Consider the following 24,339-nt stretch of genomic DNA (forward strand, 5'->3'; position numbering starts at 1 on the left):
TTTCCTTCCTCTGAAACTGTTGTATGTGTGTTTTAGCTTAAGTTTATGTAATCTAGAATAGCCAATAAATTTCATGTTTCATTTATAAATACTCGATTGTCTGGTGTCAAATAATTTCAAGGTTAAAGCTATTGCCAAAAAGATCCCTTGCTTGCTACCTAGCTCGTGGCTTACTGATAATAATTACCTCTTTAAGAGCTTACAAATTATCATAATTGTATTTCACCCGTGGCCAGGGAGAATACAAAATTTACATATTCAATTGGTAATATACACTGACATCAACTTCTCGCTGGCCGAGTAGCTGATAGAGTGTAAACTATCAAATTTAGAATCAATTCGAATCAGGTTGAATTAGGCTCTTCAAATCCGAGTCCTATCAAAACCTGAATCAATAATAATAATTAATTCCCTTACAACTGAGTTAAAATTCCTTACAGTAATCTGATAATAACAGATAATCTGTTCTGATTTCAACAAAATTGGATTGAAGATTGTAGGAATACTAGCAAAAAACCTATTCAAATATGGCAGATAAGCAAAATTACCAAAATTGACAAATGGTCAAAAGTTAAAAGTGTTTTGGTAAAAAAAAAAAACCTATTATCTTCTGAAATATAACTGCCGCTGTCTGTAAACTTCTTGGGACACATCGTTGGTGATAATGAGTACTCAGAACGTCTTGTGATCTGAGATTGCACCACACGGCAGTTCCGCCCACAACCTCCTGGTTAGGTGTTTGCCACTTTTCACAGTGTGCCAAAGGGTACTTCAGAAGGGTATTTCTCAAAAATCATAGCAAATATCAAACATTTGTTTAGTCATTTCTGTGTGGCTCAGTCCAAAGACCATCTGAAGCAATTTTGGACAAAACTTGACAACAATTTAACCTTAGTTTGGTTGCTTAGTAAGATTTGCACCAGTTCAGCAGGAACTAGGAGATTATTGTACTTGTGTTGAGTTGCCTCTGTGGGCAGATTTTCCTGTGTTCTCTCCTGTGGCTTGCAGGAGAGAATCCATTTGATGCTGATTGGTTGACAGTCTGTCGATGATAAGGTTTCGTGAAACAAAACAATGCTTATCAGAGGACACGAAAACATGTTAGATTGTTTTGATTGTTTGATTGTTTTTTCAAACATATGTTTGAGTTATTTCACAATAAATAAACTCAAATAATTGTAGCCTACATAGTTTGTGCAATTACATTTATTTAAACTGAACGTTAAAAGTTCATATTTATCATGGTCTATTCTTTAATGTTAGTATAAATCACTGTCTGAATAAAAAAAGGTTGCATTTTATGCATGCAACAGCCTGTCACTGGCAGTCCCTTATGATAATGAAGCATGGTTTTACTAAAGTGACCATAGTTCAACTATAGTATTTGTAGATTTCCGTGGTTAACACAACAGTTAACATATTTTAACCATGTGAAAACAAAAATATAGCCTAATAAGTTACAACTACGGCGTATTGAATGTTAAAATGCGTTTCAAATATAAAATTAAGTGGATATCATTACCCATTTTATTCGTAGAAATTTTATAATTTAATACATTTCATAATTTAAAAGTTCAGTTTAGAAGTATTGTATTGGTATCGATATCGACGATACTGGCTTTTAAAAGTATCGGTCTCGTATCGAAAACAAAAAAAGGGGTATCACCCATCCCTAGCAGTTTTAGATTTTTATGTTATGTTTCTCGAGGTTAGTTTATAACATTTACAAAGTGCCCCCGTTTCAACAAGCTTGATCCCCCCTCTGGCCCCCTAAATTTGGAATCGTATCACACCAAACAATTGTGGGTGCAATGCAGTAATAGAAAAAAGTAAAACATCACCAGCTGCTAAATAGGTCGAACCAAAGATTTTCTTACTATAGGGAGATGAGAGGGTCTGTATTACCAAAGACTATAGAATACCCAAGACGTGTCACTCGTATAGTTTTGAATAGGGAAAAATGCAACGCTCAATATGGCGATCGAATGATCCCCGCTTTCAGAGTAAAAGAGCCAAACGCTAATCAGTAAAGTCAGCGTGTCATTGCAGCTGCCGTTAGAAGTTCCAGTTGCTATAGAAACAGTCAGTGTTCAGAGACGTGCGCTCAGGGCTGTGCATGCGCACTGGCTGGTCTAGCCTGAAAAATAAGCTTTTTTTTAACAGTATTTGAGCAAAAGAAACAATATTTATGAGACAGTAGTTGTCAGATTTCATTGGTGATTTCAAATATGAAATTTAATCTTAAGCTTAGCGAACAGTTTTGGAGAATTTGATGTTTCCCCATTCAAAGAGATAGGAGCTACACTTGCATGCCCGAGAGGTGTTTCAAAGATGGCCGCCGAGTGACATGACTTGCCTTAAAGGGACTTTGGTATTACTTACTATTGGAGAAAGCATAATGGTCAACTTGGATCACGTGTGCCTTAATAACTAATCACGTTGCAGCCTTGACATCATTGAATTTCAGTCCGAGTTGTGTGACACTCAATCGCCGTTTACGGATACCATAGGAATGAATGAGAAATGCCGTTAGCTGTATCCCACCTGTCGCAAAAAGTCAGTGACTTCTCTTATAAACAGCATTTGTTTCGGTGTGAACTCTAAAAATATTTCAATCCAAAATATTGCTTACTGTAAAACATGTTGGAGATTAGCTGATAGGCTGTCGATTCATTAAATGATAAGCTGTTTCCTCTAAAAAGCTGTTTATTCAGCATAAGATTTTATGGAAGTACACAAATATACACTGATGGGTCCAAAGACCCAGATAAAGGGATGACAGGAGTAGGAATATATGTAGCTGACTTGGATATATTCATAAGTAAAAGATTGTCATCTGAATTATCAATATATTCTGTTGAAATGGTCGCTTATTATAGTGGGACTTATGTGGGTAGAGGAAGTGACAGAGCTGTGATTTGCTCAGACTCTTCTTCTGTCTTAACATCATTATCCAGCCACCAGTCATCCAGTGAAGCCTCTCCTCCCTTGACATCCATTAAAAAAAAAAACGGCCTCTGGTCTCCTTTCCCATGTACTGGCAAACCAGAAGCGTTAGCATTAGCAGTATTGTTGACGTTTTATTGAATTTTTATATCTAAATGTTAGTGAAAAGAAAAAAAAACAAAAAAAACTTTTAGAAATCAGTCTGCAAATGTGATGGACATTGGTTATGATTATCATTGGTATCTAATTTGAAGGCATCTTGAGTAAAACTGCTTCATAATAAATGTTTGAACTGGAAGCAACAAGACCTGGTTAACAGAATGTGGAAGTCTGTTGCGAATAACCCCTATTCAAATCTGCGTAGTGACAGAGCTGTGATTTGCTCAGACTCTTCTTCTGTCTTAACATCATTATCCAGCCACCAGTCATCCAGAGAAGATTTAATGAATGAAATTTTAATGTTAATATGGCGAATTCAAAGGAAAGGAATTTTAGCCCATATAGGGGTAGTTGGGAATTAAATAAGTTATGAATTGGCTAAAAATGCTTTAAAAAAAAGGAAATTGATATTAATGTTCCATTAATTTGAACTGGAAGCAACAAGACCTGGTTAACAGAATGTGGAAGTCTGTTGCGAATAACCCCTATTCAAATCTGCGTTCGCTGACTGGCGCAGAGCCAGAAGAGACAGACACGCTCTTTTTACAGCGCTGTACATTAAAACCAATCACACACAATTCTGTTGCGCTGAATGACCAATCAGAGGCGTTCAGTTGTTGAGTGCGCGCGCTCGCTGACTGGTTTCTGCTCTCTGGCGAATTTTCTCATCAGAAACAACAAAGTGCAGATGTGCGTACGAAATCCTGAAGGTTATCAACCAATAGCATTGACATCTAATTTATGCAAATTAATGGAGAAAATAATAGTTCAAAGGGTAAATTATGACTTAGAGAAAAGGAGTAAATATATTAAATATCAGTGTGGTTTTAGAAGTGGAAGATCGACGATAGAGTTGATACTTTACTAAGTAAAGTCAGTAATGAAATAGAAAAGGCAATTCATATGAAAGAGATCATGATAGTAGTATACTTTGATATAGAAAAGGCATATGATACAGTATGGCGAGAAGGACTGCTATATAAAGCTTCAAAAATGGGTATAGAAGGTAAATTATATAACTGGTTAAAACAATTTTTTTTCAATCGAACATTTCAAGTGGGCTTATGCCAGTCATCTTTTTTTAATGCAGCGAATGGCATTCCTCAAGGAAGTTAATAGATTACACTATTAGGCTACTTTGCCCATCGCCCATTAGCCTAATTAGTTAGATCAACTAATAATTTATAAAGGTGCAAAATGCATTTACTTACACATAATTGAGAATCAAGATATTTCATGATATAGTTAACATATTTGGGAATATTTAGAATAAAAAGGAAAAAATAATGATACAGTATGGAGAGAAGGATTGCTATATAAAGCTTTCAAAAATGGGTATAGAAGGTAAATTATATAACTGGTTAAAACAATTTTTTTTCAATCGAACATTTCAAGTGGGCTTATGCCAGTCATCTTTTTTTAATGCAGCGAATGGCATTCCTCAAGGAAGTGCTATCAGTCCAAAACTTTTTAATGTTATGATAAATGATATTTTTGATAATTTAGAACCTGGAATAGGTTGTGAACTTTATGCTGATGACGGAGCTATATGGAAGAGAGTACGAAACATGACCAAAGTTCTTTCAAGCATGCAAACCGCTAGAACAAGTGAAAGTATTCAAATATTTAGGTATCTGGCTGGATAGCAGGTACACTTGAAAAAAAAAAACATAGAAGGAGTGGAGAAAAAGTGTAGGAAAACTTTAAATGTTATGAGGGCAATAGCTGGTAAAGAATGGGGAGCAGAAAGATCCTCAATGATGACAGTGTTATCAAGCTTTGATTAGATCTGTATTTGATTATGGCTGCATGATATATGGTGCGGCGTCAGAGACATTGCTAAAGAAGCTAGATAGAATACAATACAGAGAACTTAGAATGTGTTTAGGAGCAGTCAAATCAACACCGGTAAATGCTTTAATCGTTGAATCGAATGAATTGCCCCTGAATTTGCGCAGAGTGATATTGTCATTGGCATATTGGACATCTATTAAACGTTATGCTGGAGACAATATTGCTAAAGATGTTCCAAAAGACTGCTGGGAGTATGTGAGTAAAAAACGGAAGAGTATTTGGGTGGTATATTAACCAGATAGCAAAAAAACACTAGATATCTGATATAGTATGTAGTATTTCTCCAGTATGGAGTGAAGTGCCCATATGGATAATACCTGAAGCAAAAATTGATCTGGAGATTTTGGACAAGAGAAAGGAATGGGAGGAAATGGGAATACTCAAACGTAATGTATATAGGCATATATCTGGAAGATTTTATGGAAGTACACAAATATACACTGATGGGTCCAAAGATATAATTTATAAAGGTGCAAAATGCATTTACTTACACATAATTGAGAATCAAGATATTTCATGATATAGTTAACATATTTGGGAATATTTAGAATAAAAAGGAAAAAATAAATACAGTGCTATTGTGGCTGCTGTGTGTCACATGACAAGCATGATGCGGCCTCCCCCGCTCCCCCAGTTACTATGGTCTAGAACCGCCACTGCTTAAACGTAACTTAAATTTCATTTGTATCTTCGTTCTATTGTATTTTGTCTATAATTTGTTTATTCATTCTTATTTTATTACGGTTTCCTTGTCTTTTTAATAATTTTTGAACTTCATATTCAGTGAATTTAATATTGAACTTAATAGTTTTTTTTCTCTGGTACAGCAATTTGAGACAGATAAATTATAGAAAAAATATTTAGCATTTAGCCCTGCATTTATATTTTATCTTTGTCTTTTTTGGAACTTTCTTTGTATAGACAAAACAGGTGAAACATTATTCAAAGTATCTTTTTTTGTGTGTGTGCCACAGAAGAAAGTCATACAGGTTTGGAACAGCATTAGGTGACAGAATTGACATTTTTGGGTGAACTATCCCTTCATGCATTGAAACCTCTCATGAAAGTACATGCTTCAGCATGAGTTGCCTATTATTTGAAGCACTAAAGTGTGTGGATGTTTGCACAGGGTTCGGTTGTGGCATCTGACGTAGAGCAGCTGAAACAGGCCATAGCGGAGTGCAAGAGACTGATCCTGGAGCTGCCAGAACATTCAGGGAAACAGAAGGACACGGTTATCAAACTGATCCACCTTCGGCTCAAACTACAGGAATTAAAGGTTTGGACTACCAGTCAAAATTTGCAGACAATTATTGGTTTTAATAATAAACAATGAACAAAGGGAAAATAGGCCTTAAAATAGATATCTGATATAGTATGTAGTATTTCTCCAGTATGGAGTGAAGTGCCCATATGGATAATACCTGAAGTAAAAATTGATCTGGAGATTTTGGACAAGAGAAAGGAATGGGAGGAAATGGGAATACTCAAACATAATGTATATAGGCATACAGTAGTCAACATTTGAAGTGGATCAAAAAAAGGTTAATTAAAATTGTCCTAATACAAGAACGCATTTTGGTTTTAGGACAACTTTGATGAAAGGTTGTGATCCACTTCAAATGTTGACTACTGTTCTGTCATTAATTACTCACCCTCATGTCGTTCCAAACCTGTAAGACCTTCGTTCATCTTTTGAACACAAATTAAGATATTTTTGATGAAATCTAAATCAGAATCTTTCTGATCCTGCATAGACAGAAATGGAACTACCACTTTCAAGGCCCAGAAACATAGTAAGGACATCGTTAAAATAGTCAATGTCACATCAGTGGTTCAACTGTAATTTTATGAAGTTATGAGAATACTTTTTGTGCTCAAAGAAAACAACGATAATGACTTTATTCAACAATTTCTTCTCTTCCGTGCCAGTCTCCAATGTGCATTCACGAGTGTACCACGATGCATGCATGTGGTGCTGCTGATACAGGAGCCGGCATTCTGACGTAGTACCCGGATGTTCTACACCTTGTTTGCAAGCAGAGGAATGCACACGCATGCGTCTTGGTACTGTCGTGAATGCTCGTTGAAGTCTGACACGGAAGAGAAGAAATTGTTGAATAAATTCGTTATTTTTGTTTTCTTTGTGCACAAAAAGGATTATTGTAGCTTCCTAAAATTAAGGTTGAACCACTGATGTCACATGGACTATTTTAACAATGTCCTTACTACATTTCTGAGCCTTGAATGTGGTAGTTCCGTTGCTGTCAAATATACCTTAATTTGTGTTCTGAAGATGAACGAAGGTCTTACGGGTTTGGAACCATCCCTTTAAACAAAAATATAATATTTTTACAAATACAATAAGTTTACTTCAGTCAAAGCTAAAGCCGAGTTAAATCTTTCATTGTCCTTCCCCATTAGAATGCATATGTTAGTTAAAATGTGATGTACACATTATAGATACCTTATAGATTTACAATGTAAGCATCATAAAAAGTATGCAAATACATTATTATGGTACTATACACGTTATAGTGTTACTCTGAAACACTCTGTTGTTGTATAGAATATGTATCAGGGTACCTGTTCTGTTTCTGTATCCACCAAGGGTTCCTGATTTAGATCAAAACATTTTTGAGTTGATAAACATAAATTCAGTAAGTGTCCAAATATTTGGCTAGCAGTAAATTGTATAAATAAATTGTGGAATTTTGTGTTTTTACTGTTGTGTTGGATATAAACAGGACCCAGAAGAAGATGAGCCCAACCTGCAGGTTCTATTGGAGCATCGCTTCTCAAAGGAAAAGAGCAAGAGTGTCAAACAGATGTGTGACAAGTGTAGCACCATCATATGGGGTCTCATTCAGACCTGGTACACCTGCACAGGTCAGATCATCTCAACTGAACCCAATGATTATTAATTAAAAACGCAAATGATTCAGTCATTATGTACTGTCTTTCCAAACCAGTACCCAAAGAAAAATTATTATGCAGCTCTTTTCAATAAAACACTACTTTTATAAACCTTGAAGTTCCTAATGACTGTGAAGCTGCTAAAAGAACAAAAATACTAATAAAGCATGATAGAACTATAAATATACATATGAAAGTAGTCCGTATGACAAGTGCATTATGCATATGACCAAGCCTTCCAATATTATTTTTATATATATAAAAAAAGATTACAACCCCAATTCCAGAAAATTTGGGACATTTTTTATAAATGCAATACAATCAAGAATCTGTGATTTGTTAATTCTCTTTAACTTTTATTTAATTGACAAAAGTACAAAAAAAAAAAAAAAGATTTCCAAAGTTTCCCAAAGTTCACTGATCAACTTAAATATATTTTGTAAATATAAAATGTTTTTGATTTTGCTGGCTGCAACACACTCCAAAAAAGTTGGGACAGAGGTAAAATAAAAGTGAAAAGGTTATAGAATATCCAAATTAAACTGTTTTTAAACAGTTCATAGTAAGCAGGTGAACTGGTAATTGGTGAGAGTATCATGTTTGGGTATAATAGGACCATCTCAATCTTTGAAAGCATAGCTGGATCATTGCTTATCACCTTGTGCCAAATTTCACGAGAGAAGTGTCAAACAAATCAAGAATCACATTTCTCAATGCAAAATCGCAAATAATTTAAGTCCTTTGCCAACTACCAAACATAAATATGTGAAAAGATTCAGGGAATCCAGAGAAATCTCAGTCTGTGTAGGGCAAGGCAGGCAGCCTCAGTTGAATGTGCATGACCTTTGAGTACTCAAATGACATTGCATAGGAAACCGTCATGCTGCAGTGTTAAATATAGCTACATGGGCTCAGGAGAACTTTGGAAAACGCTGTCACTTAACACAGTCTGCCGCTGCATCAATAAATGCAACCTAAATCTCTGTTTCTCTTAAGAGAAACCTATACATCAATTCTATACAGTGATGTTGTGGGATTCTCTGGGCCATAGCTCATCTCAGATAGTCAAAAAGACAGGGGAAATGTGTGATATGGTCAGATAAGTCCACATTTCAACTTGTTTCTGGGAAAAATGGACGTTGAGTTCTCAGTCTGAAAGGCCAAAGGTACCATCCAGACTTTCATCAGCAACAGATGCAAAAGCAAACATCTGTCATGGTATGGGGGTAAAATTGTCATGGAGGAATATATTGGAATTGTACAGAGACATATACTGCCATCAAGATGACATCTTTCATGAGAAGTCCATGGTTATTAGATCAAGGCAATGGCAGGACTCATTCTGCATGTGCTAGATTGGCCTGCCTGCAGTCCAGTATCTTTCTCCTATTGAAAATGTATGACCAGTCATGAAAAAGAGAATCAGACACCGACGAAGTCTTGTATCAAGTGAGATTGGACATAAACTTTGCTTTGCAAAACTTTTACAATTAGTATACTCAATTCTCAAACAATTAAACATTGTAATTAAAATGAAAGTTTATGTGACACAGTGTTAAACATGCCTCTGTCCCAACTTTTTTGGGGTGTGTTGCAGCCATAAAAAAAAAAAATATATATATATATATATTTCAGTGTTGCTGTGTTCCTTGACATTTCAAACAAGTATTTATAGTGTGATTAAATATAGTGTGATTTGTGGTGCACTGTTCACAAACCTTGGATAAATCTACAGTGAAGTAATGTACACTTCAGGCTTTTCAATCCTACACTTGGCTATAATGGAGTATTATTTTAATTGCTTAAGCATGTTCAGATCTTACTGTGATGGACTGATTGTCCATCCAGGCTGTTTCCCTGCCTTCACCCTGGGATGCTGGATCCCTGCAATTCTACATAGTACAAGTTGTTTAGAGAATGGATGGATTCAGATCTCACTGTGATCAAAGGGAACGCAACTTAATGTTTGGTTTCAAAACGATTATAAATTGCTTTCCATTTCTGGTTCCAGGTTGTTATTACCGTTGCCATAGCAAGTGCATGAATCTTATCAACAAACCATGTGTGAGGTCAAAGGTCAGCCATCAGTCTGAGTATGAACTCAGCATCTGTCCTGAAGTCGGTTTAGACAAACAGGACTACAGATGTGCTGAGTGTCGGACACCCATCTCTTTAAGTAAGTCTCTTTCCAAACAGTCATCACATCTTCTATTGCTTTTCCAACATTTATCTATGTCGCTGATGATGACACAAATGTAAACAGAGGTTTATTTTGTTTGTTTTGTTTTTGTTTAATAAATTCTTTGTCGTTATTGTCAGAATTTTTAGATTCAGTGTTGTATGATTACTCTATAATGGGAAAAAATGGTGAGTTAACTTTGATATTTAGAATTCCCTTGCATAGGAAGTTGTATAACGTTGTCATATGTTGTGTAGGGGGTGTTCCTAATGAGGCACGGCAGTGTGATTATACGGGCCAGTATTACTGCAGCAGCTGCCACTGGAATGACACAGCCATTATTCCAGCTAGAGTCATACACAACTGGGCGTTTGAGCCCCGTAAGGTACAGTAACACTAAATCCTAGTGAGCTACCATGTTGTCTACATAAAGGCCCCATGGTTTTTTTCTCCATTTCTGTCACCGATGGAGTTTTGGTTCTGTGCCACTCTCGCCTTTGGCTTGCTTAGTTGGGGGCATTTAATTTCTGGCAATATTGTCAACTTGACTGCACAGATACTATCTGACCTGGACGATGACTTGACCTGGTTACTTGACTTGACTTGACTTGACTCACAGCGAAGTTAGGGGTATGATGTTAGCAAAGATCCCAACGCTGCCGAGAGCAGTGTTTAGATGAATATGTAAATATGTGCTGCATGCTTTCCTCTCAATATAAAAAAAAAAAAAAAAAATTACATAAATGAAAAAACTAATTAAGGAAGCATCTGATCATAGCGATGTGGATATGCTATTCGGCACTTCAGTCAAGTAAAGTCATATTTATTTATATAGCACTTTATACAAAATATTTAAAACCAAAGAGCTTTACAGTATTAAACATGAAAAAAAAACAGTGCCAGAGTTGATTTCAATTAGAATTACAACTTCAATTTCTACTATTAAGCAGCTCTCCAGTGTTTATGGTTGACACAATCTGTATTGTTAAAAGCTCTATATAAATAAAGGTGACTTGACTTGACTCGCGGACGTCAAACCTCAACGGACTCCATGTCAAAGAGGGCGGAGCCCCTGTACACACCTACCTATTATATAATTGCTGGATCAATGGTAGTTCTTTTTTAAGTTTTCTGGAAAGTTTGCTTTGGTAAGCTGTTTCAAACTCCCAAAACGAACTCCAAACCAACTTTTTTGACAATCCACTCTCAGGTCTGTAACCAAGCAACCAACCTTGCATGAGCTGCTGATGAGGTAAACAAAATAATAGAAGCTACCTCACTTTGAAAATCGCCTTTTGCCAAAAAACGTAAGGCATTAGTCACTTGCACTATAACTGGTAATGTTCCGTGACGCTTTGATGGTCTCTGTAATGCTGGTTGCAGTTCCTGTGCTAACTGTAATATGTTGCACGGCAGTCTGTAATTACTTATAAGTATTTTGTCATCAAAATGTAACACATCTTCAGGGTCCTCTAAGAGTCTTTCTACCATTAAACATCTCCGTTCTTCATTTTCAATTATTAATAAATGTAATACCATTGTTGGACAGTGCAATTGTACGGGGGTTTTCCGTTAGCTTTCAAATAATTTTGAAATTAGGACAGCTGTGGGGTTGTCCTAAAGTTAAGACAGTTTTTAGAGTTTTTTGTCAAGTTAGGAGGTTTCTGTAATACTCCCTTCCTATCTATCGGTAGTTAAGATAAGATAACACACTTAGGAAATGCTGTTCTGTAATAGGTTTTGTCCTAAATGTGGTCCTAACTGAAATTGCCATGGTTACCAAACAGATAAGATAAGATTTTAAAGTTAGGATCTTTCTGTAATATGCCCCCAGGTCATTTTTCGATTTCACTCTAAGCATATCAAGGGCTTAAGCAGCTACCTTCTAAGACAGCATCTTAACTGAAATGGGACTTCATAAGTGGCTAATTTGAAACACTCCACAAAGGCAGAAAATCCACATGGCATATCTTTGTTTTTCTGTTGGAATCTCTATCTTACTATCACTCTCTGTTGTTTAAACTGCTAAAATATAATTTGATTATCACCATATTTCTGATATTATCTATCAAACTAATATGACATTGTTCGCTTTTTAATCTAAACCATTAACACAACGCGTTAGCATTTTATTAGCCTGTTAGCTTGTCATTTTCACCTGCCGATTCTTTTCTCTCTCTCACTCCATCTTTTACGAGTTCATCAAACAAATGGTAAATCGGAATCATTCAAACAAACACAGTGATTCATGGCTTCTTCTGTTATTGTCACTTGCACTGCTTGCCACGTTTAGTGTAGCCTTCTCTGTTAGTGGTGAGGATTCACATGTGATAAATGAAGGGAAATAGTTAGGCTGACAGAGCAGATTTCAGAACTAGAGACATGCATCTAAACTTTAATCGAGGATAGTAAGAACGCGAAGGCCTTAGATACGGCTTTGGATGTGACTAGCTTAGTGAGTTCCGTACATTGTTCAGCTCCGGTGGCAGAGCTCTCGCAGCAGGGCTATTGGGTGACTGTGAGGCGGCATAGTCACGGGACAAAACACCGCTCTTCCGTTCCGATGAAAACATTAAACAGGTTCTCCTCACTGAGTTATGCACCCACTGAGAAACCTTATGAAATTGCCTTATTTATTGCCGATTATATTGTACGGAATGGGAAAATAGAGACACCAGCCACCATAGTTTCAAGTTTCAAGATTTATTTGTCATATGTACAAGTGTCAGTGACAGAATGTACATTGAAATGCTTTTTGTAAGGCTTAGGCAATCTACAGCAGTACAAAAATAACAACAGAAATAAATAATAAAGGGGCAAGCAAGACAGAAGTTTAAGTAACAGAAATGTAGAATAATGATGACAACAGATTCACAATCCAATACAGTACAATAAGAATAAAAGTAAAAAATAAAAAGTGCGCAGGTGCAAGGCTGAGGTGGAGACTTTGCTTTGGGGTATGTAATGTAGTTGTGCAAAGTATGCAAGAATCAAAAAGACATGATGTTTTTATAGTCTTTGATATGATATGAAGGGGGATAATAGTGCAATTTTAGAGACACCTTGTCAGTTTATTAAGGGTTCTGATAACCTGCAGGTAGAAGCTGTTTTTCAGCCTGCTGGTTCTGGACTGAATGCTCCGGTATCACCTGCCTGATGGCAGTTTGATAAACAGACTGTGTGCTGGGGACTAGGGTCAGTTGAGATTTTTCGGGCCTTCCTCAGACATCGCCGATGAAAGATGTCCTGTAGGGATGGAAGTTTGTTGCCGATGATGGCTTCAGCTATTTTCACAACTCTCTGAAGGGCCTTGCGGTCGAGGAATGAGCAGCTGCCATACCATACAGTAAGGCATCCCATCAGGATGCTCTCAATGGTACATCTGTAAAAGTTTGTAAGGATATTGGGAGGGAGACCAAAGCTTTTCAGCTTCCGTAGGAAGTAGAGCCGCTGGCGTGCAGATTTAACTACTGATGGGGTGTGCAGAAACCAGGATAGGTCATCGGAGAGGTGCACACCAAGGAACTTGATGCTCTTAACTTTCTACTGCAGATCCGTTGATATATAAGGGGGCGTGGCTGACCTCCTGTGTCCTTCTGTAGTCCTTGATCATCTCTTTGGTTTTGCTGACATTGAGGCAGAGGTTGTTGTCATTGCACCACTGTGATAGTGCTCTCACCTCATCTTTGTAGGCCGTCTCATCTCCATTTGTGATGAGACCCAGGGATTGATGTGTCGTCAGCAAATTTAAAGATGATATTGGAACTGTGTTTGGTAGTACAGTCGTGTGTAAACAGAGAGTATAGGAGGGGACTGAGAACGCAGAGCCTGTGTCCTGTGCAGTGTGGATGAGAAATGGTTACCAGTTCTCACCACTTGGGGTCTGCAAGTCAGAAAGTCCATTATCCAGTTGCAGAGATGAGAGTTCAGTACTAAACCTCTGAGCTTTGTAATAAGTTTTGATGGGATGATGGTGTTAAACGCAGAACTGTAATCAATAAACAGCATCCGCACATAAGTGTTTTTCTTGTCCAAGTGTATGTGGGCATTGTGAACGGTTAGAGCAATGGTGCCATCAGTCGATCAGTTTTTCCTATATGCAAACTGGAGAGGGTCCATGGTGTCTGGCAGGAAGGAACAGATGTGGTCTTTAATGAGCCGCTCGAAACACTTCATGATGATAGAGGTCAGTGCCACAGGTCGGTAGTCATTCAGGCAGGTGACAACAGACTTCTTAATGTCTGGGATGATGGTGGTTTTCTTAAAGCAGGTGGGAATCACAGACAGTCTAAGGGAGAGATTGAAGATGTCTGTAAGCACCTCCGCTAGCTGGTTGGCACACGATCTGAGGACATGGCCATAAACACCATCAGGACCAAGTGCTTTGCGTGGGTTGACCGCTCTAAGTGATTTGGACACGTCAGGCAAGGAGAAGGTAAGAGAACAGCTGTTATTATCTGCTGGCAGTTTCACTGCAGGGAAGGTGTTGCTATCCTCAAACCGTGCGTAGAAGGCATTCGATTAATCTGGCAGAGAGGCAGACAGATCCATGTTTTAGGTTTTTCCATCCTTTTTTCCACAGTTTTTTTTCCAGCAGCAGGACCAGCTTCTGCACTGGGCACTCAACTACTGATGGTTTGTTTACAACTACTGACGTTTACCATCCACCGCCAGTTTTCTGTCTCCAAAACGTATCTTCACTCTTCTCACCAAACCATCCTTGTCTCAGTCTCAATAACTTCTGCTAAGCGCCACTCATTCCTGGGTAGATCGTCTGCCTTCTCCAAGACTATATCTCCAACTTGCATGTTCTTTCTTGTTGTAAGCCAGTGTAACGAATCAGCTCATGACAGGAAATATGAATAATTAACCATAACTAGTTATGATTAATTATGAATATTTTAGATCCGCTGTAGATATTTAGCTGACCACTCAGGGTCAACTGTCTTGTCAATTCTAAGAACGTTAATTTCCTGGTTAAGGGAAATAACTTTCTTACTGTACAATTCTATAAGCTTGTAACGTAAATCTGCATGATTATTGACTCCGGTTATGAGCAAACAATGAACACGTCAAGTGTGATACAAGTAAGGTTTTATTAACTACATAAACACTTAACCTAGTCTAACATACTACATAAACACATAAACTGGTCTAACATCCTACATACACACATAAACTGGTCTAACATACACATACACACACACACACATACAGTTGGTATAGGAAAGGGTTAAAGTTTAACTCAGCACAGAAAGAGGCATAAAGAATGAATTTTATGGAAAACTTTGCATATTCAGCAGATCTAAAACCTGAGGGAAAACGTCAGATTCTTAGTTCAAACACACCTTGTAAAAAGGTGTAACTGATACTTAATGTATCAAATTAATAAGACTAAGTTTGATACTTGCGAATCTCGGCTGTCGGAAAGAGATTCCTGATCTTAAGGCCCCAGATCTTGCTGAAATTAGTTGATGAAAAGAACCAGTTTGAGTCAGAGTCTTTGGTGAATGGAAAGTCGAGGCCGAAAGGCCTGGCACAAGCTTTGGTATCCTGAAGCGTTCTCTCACATCTTCATCTGCATCATGACCGAACCACCGACTAGGGCGGGTCACATGGAGTGTGGCCTTTAAAGCCTGCAGAGATTCACGCCTCTCAAGATGGGTTTGTCCAATGAGGAAGAGGCCTGCATTCCTTTAGGCCATAAAACCAGTGATATCAGCATTGGTTGCCATGAAACCAGAGGCCTGTTCTGCCTTTCTGAGGTGTTAGGTGCATTTCGGGGGAAGGGTCCATAGACCCTCGTAATTGGCCCTTTGGTCAGGTGAGGGGGCGTTAGATATTATTTGTTAAATATAACAAAAAGTTGTGTGTCTGATTGGTCCAAATGCTACACCAGCATAGCCTTATTGCAATGTTAGACACATACTCCTTGTGCCAACGTCCCCAAAATCGTTCCCCTAATTATTGGACATGGTGCCATCTCTTACGAGCATATATGTCTTCTCTGACAAACTTGCCAAGGGGTGGTAGGGCTTGGGTAGTTTTCAGGGTGAGGAGGTGATTAGGGGTTAGAGGCTCAGGACTGCAGGGATCACTTAAATTATCTACAGTGAGTGGACGGCTATTTACAATGGCCATGGCCTCAATGCAGGCCATTGATAAAGGCGTCTGTGGACATGTCATCCAGCATCTCAATATGGATTGCTCTGCAACAGAAAAAGGTAAAGAAAAGTCCATACCTCTTTTATGATTTACCACCTTGTCTGGTGATGAACGGACCAAAAACATACATTCCACAGTACGTGAATGGAGGGGATGGATCTATATGCTCTGAGGGCAGGTTAGCCATTTTTTGCTCCTCTGTGGGTCGGTGAAACTTGCGACATCTCACACAGTCATACAAAGGAGGCTACTGTCCTGTTTATTCCTGTTATTCAAAATCCTCTTGATCTGATCTCATTTATAATCAAGCCCTTTCCTTGATGTGCCATTTTTTCATGACAATCAGTGATCATAAGTTTTGTAAGATGGTGTTCCTTTGGAATTATCATTTGATGTTTAACGGAGATAGGGACAGAAGCATTGCAAAACCTTCCTCCCACCTTGAGCAATCCGTCGTGGGCGACAAAGGCATCTAGATTGTATAGTCTGTTTATGCGTGGGAGTTGTTTGCCCTTATGGAGTAAAGCTATCTCTTCTGCATATATCTGAATCTGTAAGTCCTTTATGATGATGATGATGCACTTAGCATCCTCATGTTCTGCCACTGTACTGTGGTCATTTGACTTGTCCTTCCTGACTCGACGAAGTAGGCGTGCAACTGTTTGGATGACTTTGGACCATGAGGACAACCTTGTGAGACGGTTGGATAAGCAGGAATACTGTGCTGTTTGTGTGTTCAGTGACTGAGCCTTCTTGACCTCTGGGTCACCAACTGGAGGTTGTGTGTTAATGTCCACGGGGGAGGTATTTGCCTTTCCCACAAGACATTCGGACCTCTGAACCAGCTGGAAGTGACAAGATCATTAACACTCAGACCTCATTGTAACGTTAGTGCAGATGAAGCAGAGGATCCAAATGCAGTTAAAAAGGATTTATTAAACAAAAACACAAAGTAATCCAAACTTGGCAATGGCAATAGCAAGACGAGACAAGGAGCACACGAAACAGCCTTTACAGGACAACAACAGACCAAGAATTAAGGCAACAAAAGGGCTATTTATATCAAACAAAGAGGGTCACATGACAAGAACCAACCAATGAGAAACAAGACACATGACTAAGACAACCAATGAGAACATGAAACATACACAAGGCAGAAATATATGAGGGCAAGGGAAGCATGACGCCAACAGCATGAATCAAATTACAAAATAAAATGCATGAAAACAAGAACATGAAACAAAACCCAAAACAGACATTACGCTCGTGATGCATAGTCGGCTGGATTTTCATCAAAGGGAATGTATCGCCACTGTTGAGGAGGTGTACTGCGATGAATTCTCTGAACTTGATTCACAACAAATGTGTGGAAGCACCAAGCTTCATTGTTTATGTAGCCTAACTCCAGTCCAGAAATATGCCTCTGCATCTGCAAGGTTCATTTCTTCCTTTAACATATCATTCACTGCAACTGACACAACCGCAACAGTCAACTCTAACCGAGGGATTGTTGTGACCTTAAGTGGGGATACTCTAGATCTTGCCATGAGCAAAAAACAATGAATGTCACCTTGCTCATTCTCAAACCTAAGGTATGAACACTGACCATATCCTCTCATGCTGGCCTCTGAGAAGTGATGAATCTCTCTCCTCGTGATTCTCCCAAACCTAGCAGGCACAATACAATGAGGCACCTCAATCTTCTCCAAGTTAACAAGATCGGCCTTCCAGTGCTCCCAGCCTGGCTGCAAACCATCACGTAAGGGATCATCCCAGCCCGTGCCATTTCGGCACATTTCTTGAAGAACAATCTTTCCTTTGAGGAAGAATGGTGCAAGAAACCCTAAGGGGTCGAATAACGAGGCCACAGTAGACAGTATACCTCTATGGGTTGCTGGCTGGTCCTTAACGATGACGCAAAATGTGAAATTATCATGTTCCAGATGCCAGTAAATGCCCAAGGCTCTTTCCAAAGGTTGGCCAGAGAGGGAGAGATTGACAGCTGTAACGTCTACAGCACACTCAGAGGGTGGTATTGTCTCCAAAACTGCCTTGTCATTGGATACAAATTTATGCAGCCTTAAACCTCCTAGTGCACAAAGCTGGTGAGCTTCTTGAGCCAACTTGATGGCCTTCTCTGCACTTTCAACGCTGGAGACTACATCATCCATGTAGAAATCTTGCATAATGAATTGTGAACCTAGGGGATGCAGATGTTCACCTTCTCTTGCAAGATGCTTCAGTCCATAGTTAGCACATCTGGGGGATGACAAGGCACAAAACAGATGTACTCTCATGCGGAACGTTTGAGGTTGTGAGTTGAAATCTCCATTTCTTCACCATAGAAATCGTAAGTAATCACAATCTGCTTCCTCAACATGGAACTGGTGGAACATCCTCTCAATATCACACATCAGGGCTACAGGGTACTGTCTGCACCACAAGAGAATGCCAGTCAGGCTGTTCATCAGGTCAGGGCCTATGAGAAGATGATCGTTCATGCCCTTGTATCTGGCAGAGCGGTCAAAATCCACATGCAATTTCCCTGGCTTCTTCGAGTGATACAGTCCGTGATGAGGGCTGTACCATTTTTCTCCTTCCCTTCCTTCATCAATGACTTCTTCTGTATCACCATTCTCTATTACGTCTTCCATGAACTTAACATAATGCTCTCTGTACTCCTGGTCCTTCATTAATGTCATCGTGTAAGCAGGTAGGATGTCTTCCCTTGCAGGTGTTACAGCTATGTCTGAAGCAACAGTCTCTGGCACTCTGACCGAGCTTCAAACATCTGTAGCACAGCTTTGTATCCTTTATAAACTGTCTTTCGCTCTTCAAGAGATCTTCAAAAAAATCTATCATGAATTTGATGTTTACTGCCTTGACAGAACAGACATGGTTTAGTGATTTTACCAGTGGGCTTTGGATTCTCATGCTGTGTGACTATATGGAAGACATTGGACTTGTTCTAACTAACCTTGAAATTATGTTTCTCTTTATTAGCTTCAGAAGTGTGAAGGGCATGGAAGGAAGTGACTGGGTTGTGGCAACCTCACCCTCAACTGACATGAAATGGACAAAATCTTGGAAAGTTGGAAAATCTTGCGTCTCACTCTGCGTTTGCTTGGCTTGGCGATTTCAGCTGGCTGCCGCCCAATCAGGAAGTTTGCTCATAAGTTTCTTATTCTACTCACAGGCATAGCATCTTTATATGAATTCAGGAAATCTGAGAAATTTCTGAGTCCTTCAGCATCTTTGCCCAGTCTTCCTAAAATGCATTGATTTCTACAAAACCCCTCCTTTGAAAAGTGCAGTGTGCTCTGATTGGCCAGCTGACTCAGTGCATTGTGATTGGCCAATCAGAGCACACTGGTTCTGTAGAAATCGACGCATTTTAGGAAGACTGGGCAAAGAGGAGCTACAATAATGTACAGCAGGGGCCTTCAACGTTTTTTAGGGCAACGACCCCTTAGGTGATAGAAACATGGAGCAGGGACCCCCTGATACAAAATGTGTCAAGCAAAGCTACATATTAAGCATATAGCCTTCAATATTAAAGGAGTCATATGATGCAATTTCAAATTTTCCTCTCTCTTTGGAGTGTTACAAGCTGTTCGTGCATAGATAAGATCCCTAAAGTTGCAAAGACTAAAGTCTCAAACCCAAAGAGATATTCTTTATAAAAGTTAAGACTTGTCCACGCCCTCCTAAAATGCCTCGTTTAAACACGCCCTCACATGTCTATGTCAATGTGTGGAAAGATTTGCATAACACCGCCCAAATGTTCATGCAAAGAAAGAAGGCGTAACTTTTATTCTCGCTGTAGTATTGTTGTTGCCGCCGCCGCCATGTCGTGGAGACGCTCTGTGTTTTGTTGTGAAAGCGAAACTACTTTGTTTGGCCTTCCAAAAGAGGACGATATCCGCTTCATCATGCCTAGTGCTGATCCGTGCTGGTTGCTGAGCAAATACATCAACTTCGCGCTGTGGATCACCGGATCGGCTTTCACCATGGACAAAGCGAAGTTCAGCCCGGGGTCGTCACATGTGGTTGCCGCAAGCCCGCCAGCCGCGCCGTTCTCAAGCCCGCCGGCCGTTCCTCACTCAAGCCCGCTGGCCTCCGCTCACTCAAGCCCACCATGTGTGACGCTGTGTGTTTCGTCGTGAAACCGAAACTACTTTGTTTGGCCTTCCAAATGAGGAGACAACTAGAAATCAGTGGTTAAGTTGTATTTACAACACTGTTCCAGAACTGTTGAACCCAAATATTCAGATGTGTGCAGCACATTTTATGGAGGACTGTTTCATGAACCGATAGGCATTTCCTGGGTTTCTTCTGTGGGGTTTATTTGGAGTTTCAGCGCAAGAGCGCCCTCTGGCCTTTGAATGGAGATTTACTGCTAATCACAGAACCGTGCTTCACTGAAAGATACGCATGACAATCGCAGCTTCTGTCGAATCGCGATCTCGATTCCATTTCGATTTATCGTGCAGCCCTATGCTTGAGGCATTCGGCCAGTCACAATGCACTGGATAGCTGGCCAATCAGCATACACCTCACTTTTCAGAACGATGACCTTTGTAAAAATCGATGCGTTTCAGAAAGGCGGGGCATAGAGGAGCAACAATAATGTACATTATGTGGAAAATAATGTGTTTTTTTAACCTTAAACTGCATAAACACATTGCATTACACCAAATACACAAAATAATGTTCTTTTTAGCAACGTCATATGACCCTTTTAATAGAAACGAACCATATTATGATTAAGAATAAATATTATTATGTTACATGAATATGATGTTAAGACAGTAGATCAGTACTATGCATATTATTGTTGTTGCACATGTCTGTATATGACTTGTTAAAATGCATCATTGGTATTCAGGATTGGTATTAATTTTCTGCAATCATTTTCTGGCGGTGCCTAGTAACTCTCTCTTTGTTTGAGCACATCTAAAATAAATACACGTAAAAAAAGAAAAAAAATGCATTAAAACATTAATATTTATAAAGTTTAAAATTTTTTTTAGCACTAAACATCCTTCATTTATATGAAATATAAATAAAAGGCTATCTAAACAGTGACACTGTCATCCGAATGACAAAACATTACCCTGAATGACGAAACTTCTACTTAAGCTAATATTGCAGGCTAACAACTAGCCACCTATATCAAACAGTGAACTTGACCAGAAAAGTTAATCATAATTATTCACAACTAATTATTTAAAAAAAAAATCTAACTATAAAAGTGTTTTTTTTTTGGAATTTCACTGAATGACGTGTTTTTGTAACTCAAGTTACAACACTATGAAAAGGTGAAATTATCAAATTATTAAGAGCATTAAATTAATCCTGCTGTAGCACCACATGGTCTTCAGGGCACCCTTTGATGATGTCACAGACTATTTAATGACTATTGGTTGTTTATTTAATTTCAAAATGGTTTCCTGATCCTGTTACACTGAATGACCTCTGACAAACTGCATATTCGGGACAAAATTCCTGTATGTAAAATGACTTTTTGTAACTTTAATTTGATGTGGACACCAACATTGTAATGTCTTGTCTTTGACCCATGTACAAAATAATTCAACCTCCAAAAGTCAAAATATGTGCAGAATCTTTTATTTTTATATAACCTTCAATAAACGCTGCCTGTAAGTGTTTAGAAGTTTCTGTCACCTCTGCAATCTTTGGAATCTGCTACAATCAACCAAATATTTTCAATGATATTTAAATCTGAAGACTGAACAGGCAAAAACATTCTACTGATTCCTGAAGTAGATTTGGATGTATACTTGGGAATGGCTGTTCTGCAGGAGAGTCTGTTTATCATCAAGCATCAGTCTCTGTACCGAAGGCATCACAATCTTTGCCAAAATGGTCTGATACTTAAAATAATCCATGATGCCCTCCATACAGTCAAGATTTCCACCTCCTTCAACAGCAAAACACCCCCATAAGGCTGATGATACACTGGGGATGATACACAACTTTTTGAGCATTTTTGCCGGGCAACTTTTTTTGAGTAATGTTGCTTGGGCACTTTCCTATTGAGAATGTGTGACAAATTTCTATCTGGATACTTTAGATCGGTTGTGGGCCCTGTGTCTCACCTGGTTGCCCATTGACGCAGGGATTAAAGTTTTCTGTCGCTACGACAGATTTCCGTCAATTCGAAAAAATGAGGGGAAAAGTAATATGTAGCTCATTGTTGTTGTTTTGCCGGCACAAAAAAAAATCCCTGCCATGGCTGCAGCTTCTCACTGACAACATAATGCCGCTCGCATGATTCACAGTCGGGTTATTAGCAGAGAAAACAGAGCAGGACTTGAATTTCAGTGCGGGATTGCTATTAATAATAATTCTACTCATTCCCGCAGGTTCCACGCTTATAATTCGATGACAGATGATGGAACGTATCATTTGCACGTGCTTTTGTGTCTTGAGAACTCACTTGCACGCTCTCATTTTCTGTGCGCCCACAGATCGTGATAAGGAGAGTGACATCTTTTAATAATTATTAAAGGAGTTTGCAAATGTGATATTGATTTAATACAACAGTTCAGTAAACAAGTAATGCCTGATTTTGCTCTATTTCATCAATGAAAATAGTTCCAAATAAAGTAACAGCTCAGCTCTAAAACAGCTCTAAAAGCAAACACAGCTGTGTTTCATTCATGAATGAAAGTGCATTTTTGAACTAATCTAGTGAGTCAGTGATTCATGATTACCCATTCATAAAGACAGTCACTTGCTTCATTCCTGAATGAATCAGCCGTTCAAACCTACAAATGTACCTACAAGCCACTTTTGTGTTCTTCTGTGCACCCAAATTATTTTTTTAATAATACTAATTTCATATGATTGGTAACTTATTTGTTTTATTCTTTGTCTTATATTGTTTTAAATAGAAATTTTAAAAAGTTTATAAACATAAATTTTTGAATTTGACTGATGAAAATGATGCCATTGCAAAGGTAAAAAGCGCTCCTAAAAAGAAAAGTAAGCATAGAGCCATGTGTATCAGGATATTAGATCTGTGCATGAGGTCTTAAAGAGACAGCAGTCTAAATAAACCTGCTGCTGTCTTTCATTATACAGATTGTAGATTGTAGTTAGACCTAACTGAAAACATTTCTTGTTATTGTTTTTGTTTGTACTATTGATTGTCATTAATTTATGTTCTTATTTTATTATTTACTATTTACTTGTCTTTTTTAGTTAAAATAAATTAAATTCTGAGTGCACATGATTCTTGGGTGGGGAGGGGAGGGGGCGTGGTCCATGAGAAATAGTCCTGCCACCACAGCTGGAAAAAATCTTAGAGCAGTGGTCGGCAACTGGCCCGCCAGCAATAATATCTGTCTAGCTTTGTACTGTGTAATCTGCTGTTGGCGAGTTGTTTTCATGTCTTTGCCATGCTAAGTCTTGTTCATGTTTTTGCCAAAGCCAAGAATTGTTCCTTGTGTTTTTGCTTACTTTTGGATTTTATTAAACTGCACTTGGGTTCATCACAACTTGCCTTCAGTGTACTAATTGTTACTGGTCAACTGGTCAACCTCCATGTTTGACCATGGAAATGGTATTCTCATAAGCTTTGCCTTTTTTGAATCAGGCATACCACTGATCCGTGGGTTCAAAAAGCTCCAGTTGGGTCACATCACTCCAAAAACATTCTTCCAGAACTCAAAAGGTCTATCCAAATGATTTTTTAGCATATTCAAGCCAGCCTTGTATGTTCTTGTTGGTCAAGAGAGGCATTCATCCTTTTGTGTGCAAATAAAATTATTGAATAAAGTCATTAATTTTGTTTTCTTTGTGCACAAAAAGTATTCTCGTAGCTTCATAAAATTAAGGTTGAACCACAGATGTCACATGGACTATTTTAATGATGTCCTTACTACCTTTTTGGGCCTTGAACGTGACTGTTGCGTTGCTGTCTATACATGGTCAGAAAGCTCTCTGATTTCATCAAAAATATCTTAATTTGTGTTCCAAAGATGAACAAAGGTTTTATGGGTTTGGAACAACATGAGGGTGAGTAATTAATGACAGAATTTTCATTTTTTGGTGAACTATCGCTTTAAAAACATATCCTAATGACAATGATG

At 38.5% G+C, this 24,339-nt stretch overlaps 1 protein-coding gene across 4 annotated transcripts in view; it reads left to right on the forward strand.

Moving 5' to 3' along the window:
- def8 (differentially expressed in FDCP 8 homolog) overlaps window positions 1-24,339 on the forward strand; it is a 113,097-nt gene that overhangs the window by 18,852 nt on the left and 69,906 nt on the right. For all 4 annotated transcript variants that reach the window (XM_016231336.1, XM_016231339.1, XM_016231337.1 and 1 more), the window contains 4 exons: window positions 6,089-6,238; window positions 7,707-7,848; window positions 9,887-10,051; window positions 10,312-10,439. In XM_016231336.1, coding sequence (XP_016086822.1) covers window positions 6,089-6,238; window positions 7,707-7,848; window positions 9,887-10,051; window positions 10,312-10,439 — 585 coding nt within the window. The remainder of the gene's footprint in view (window positions 1-6,088; window positions 6,239-7,706; window positions 7,849-9,886; window positions 10,052-10,311; window positions 10,440-24,339) is intronic.

The sequence above is a fragment of the Sinocyclocheilus grahami genome, unplaced genomic scaffold, assembly GCF_001515645.1.
Source record: "Sinocyclocheilus grahami isolate Dianchi unplaced genomic scaffold, SAMN03320097.WGS_v1.1 scaffold388.1, whole genome shotgun sequence".
Taxonomy (NCBI): domain Eukaryota; kingdom Metazoa; phylum Chordata; class Actinopteri; order Cypriniformes; family Cyprinidae; genus Sinocyclocheilus; species Sinocyclocheilus grahami.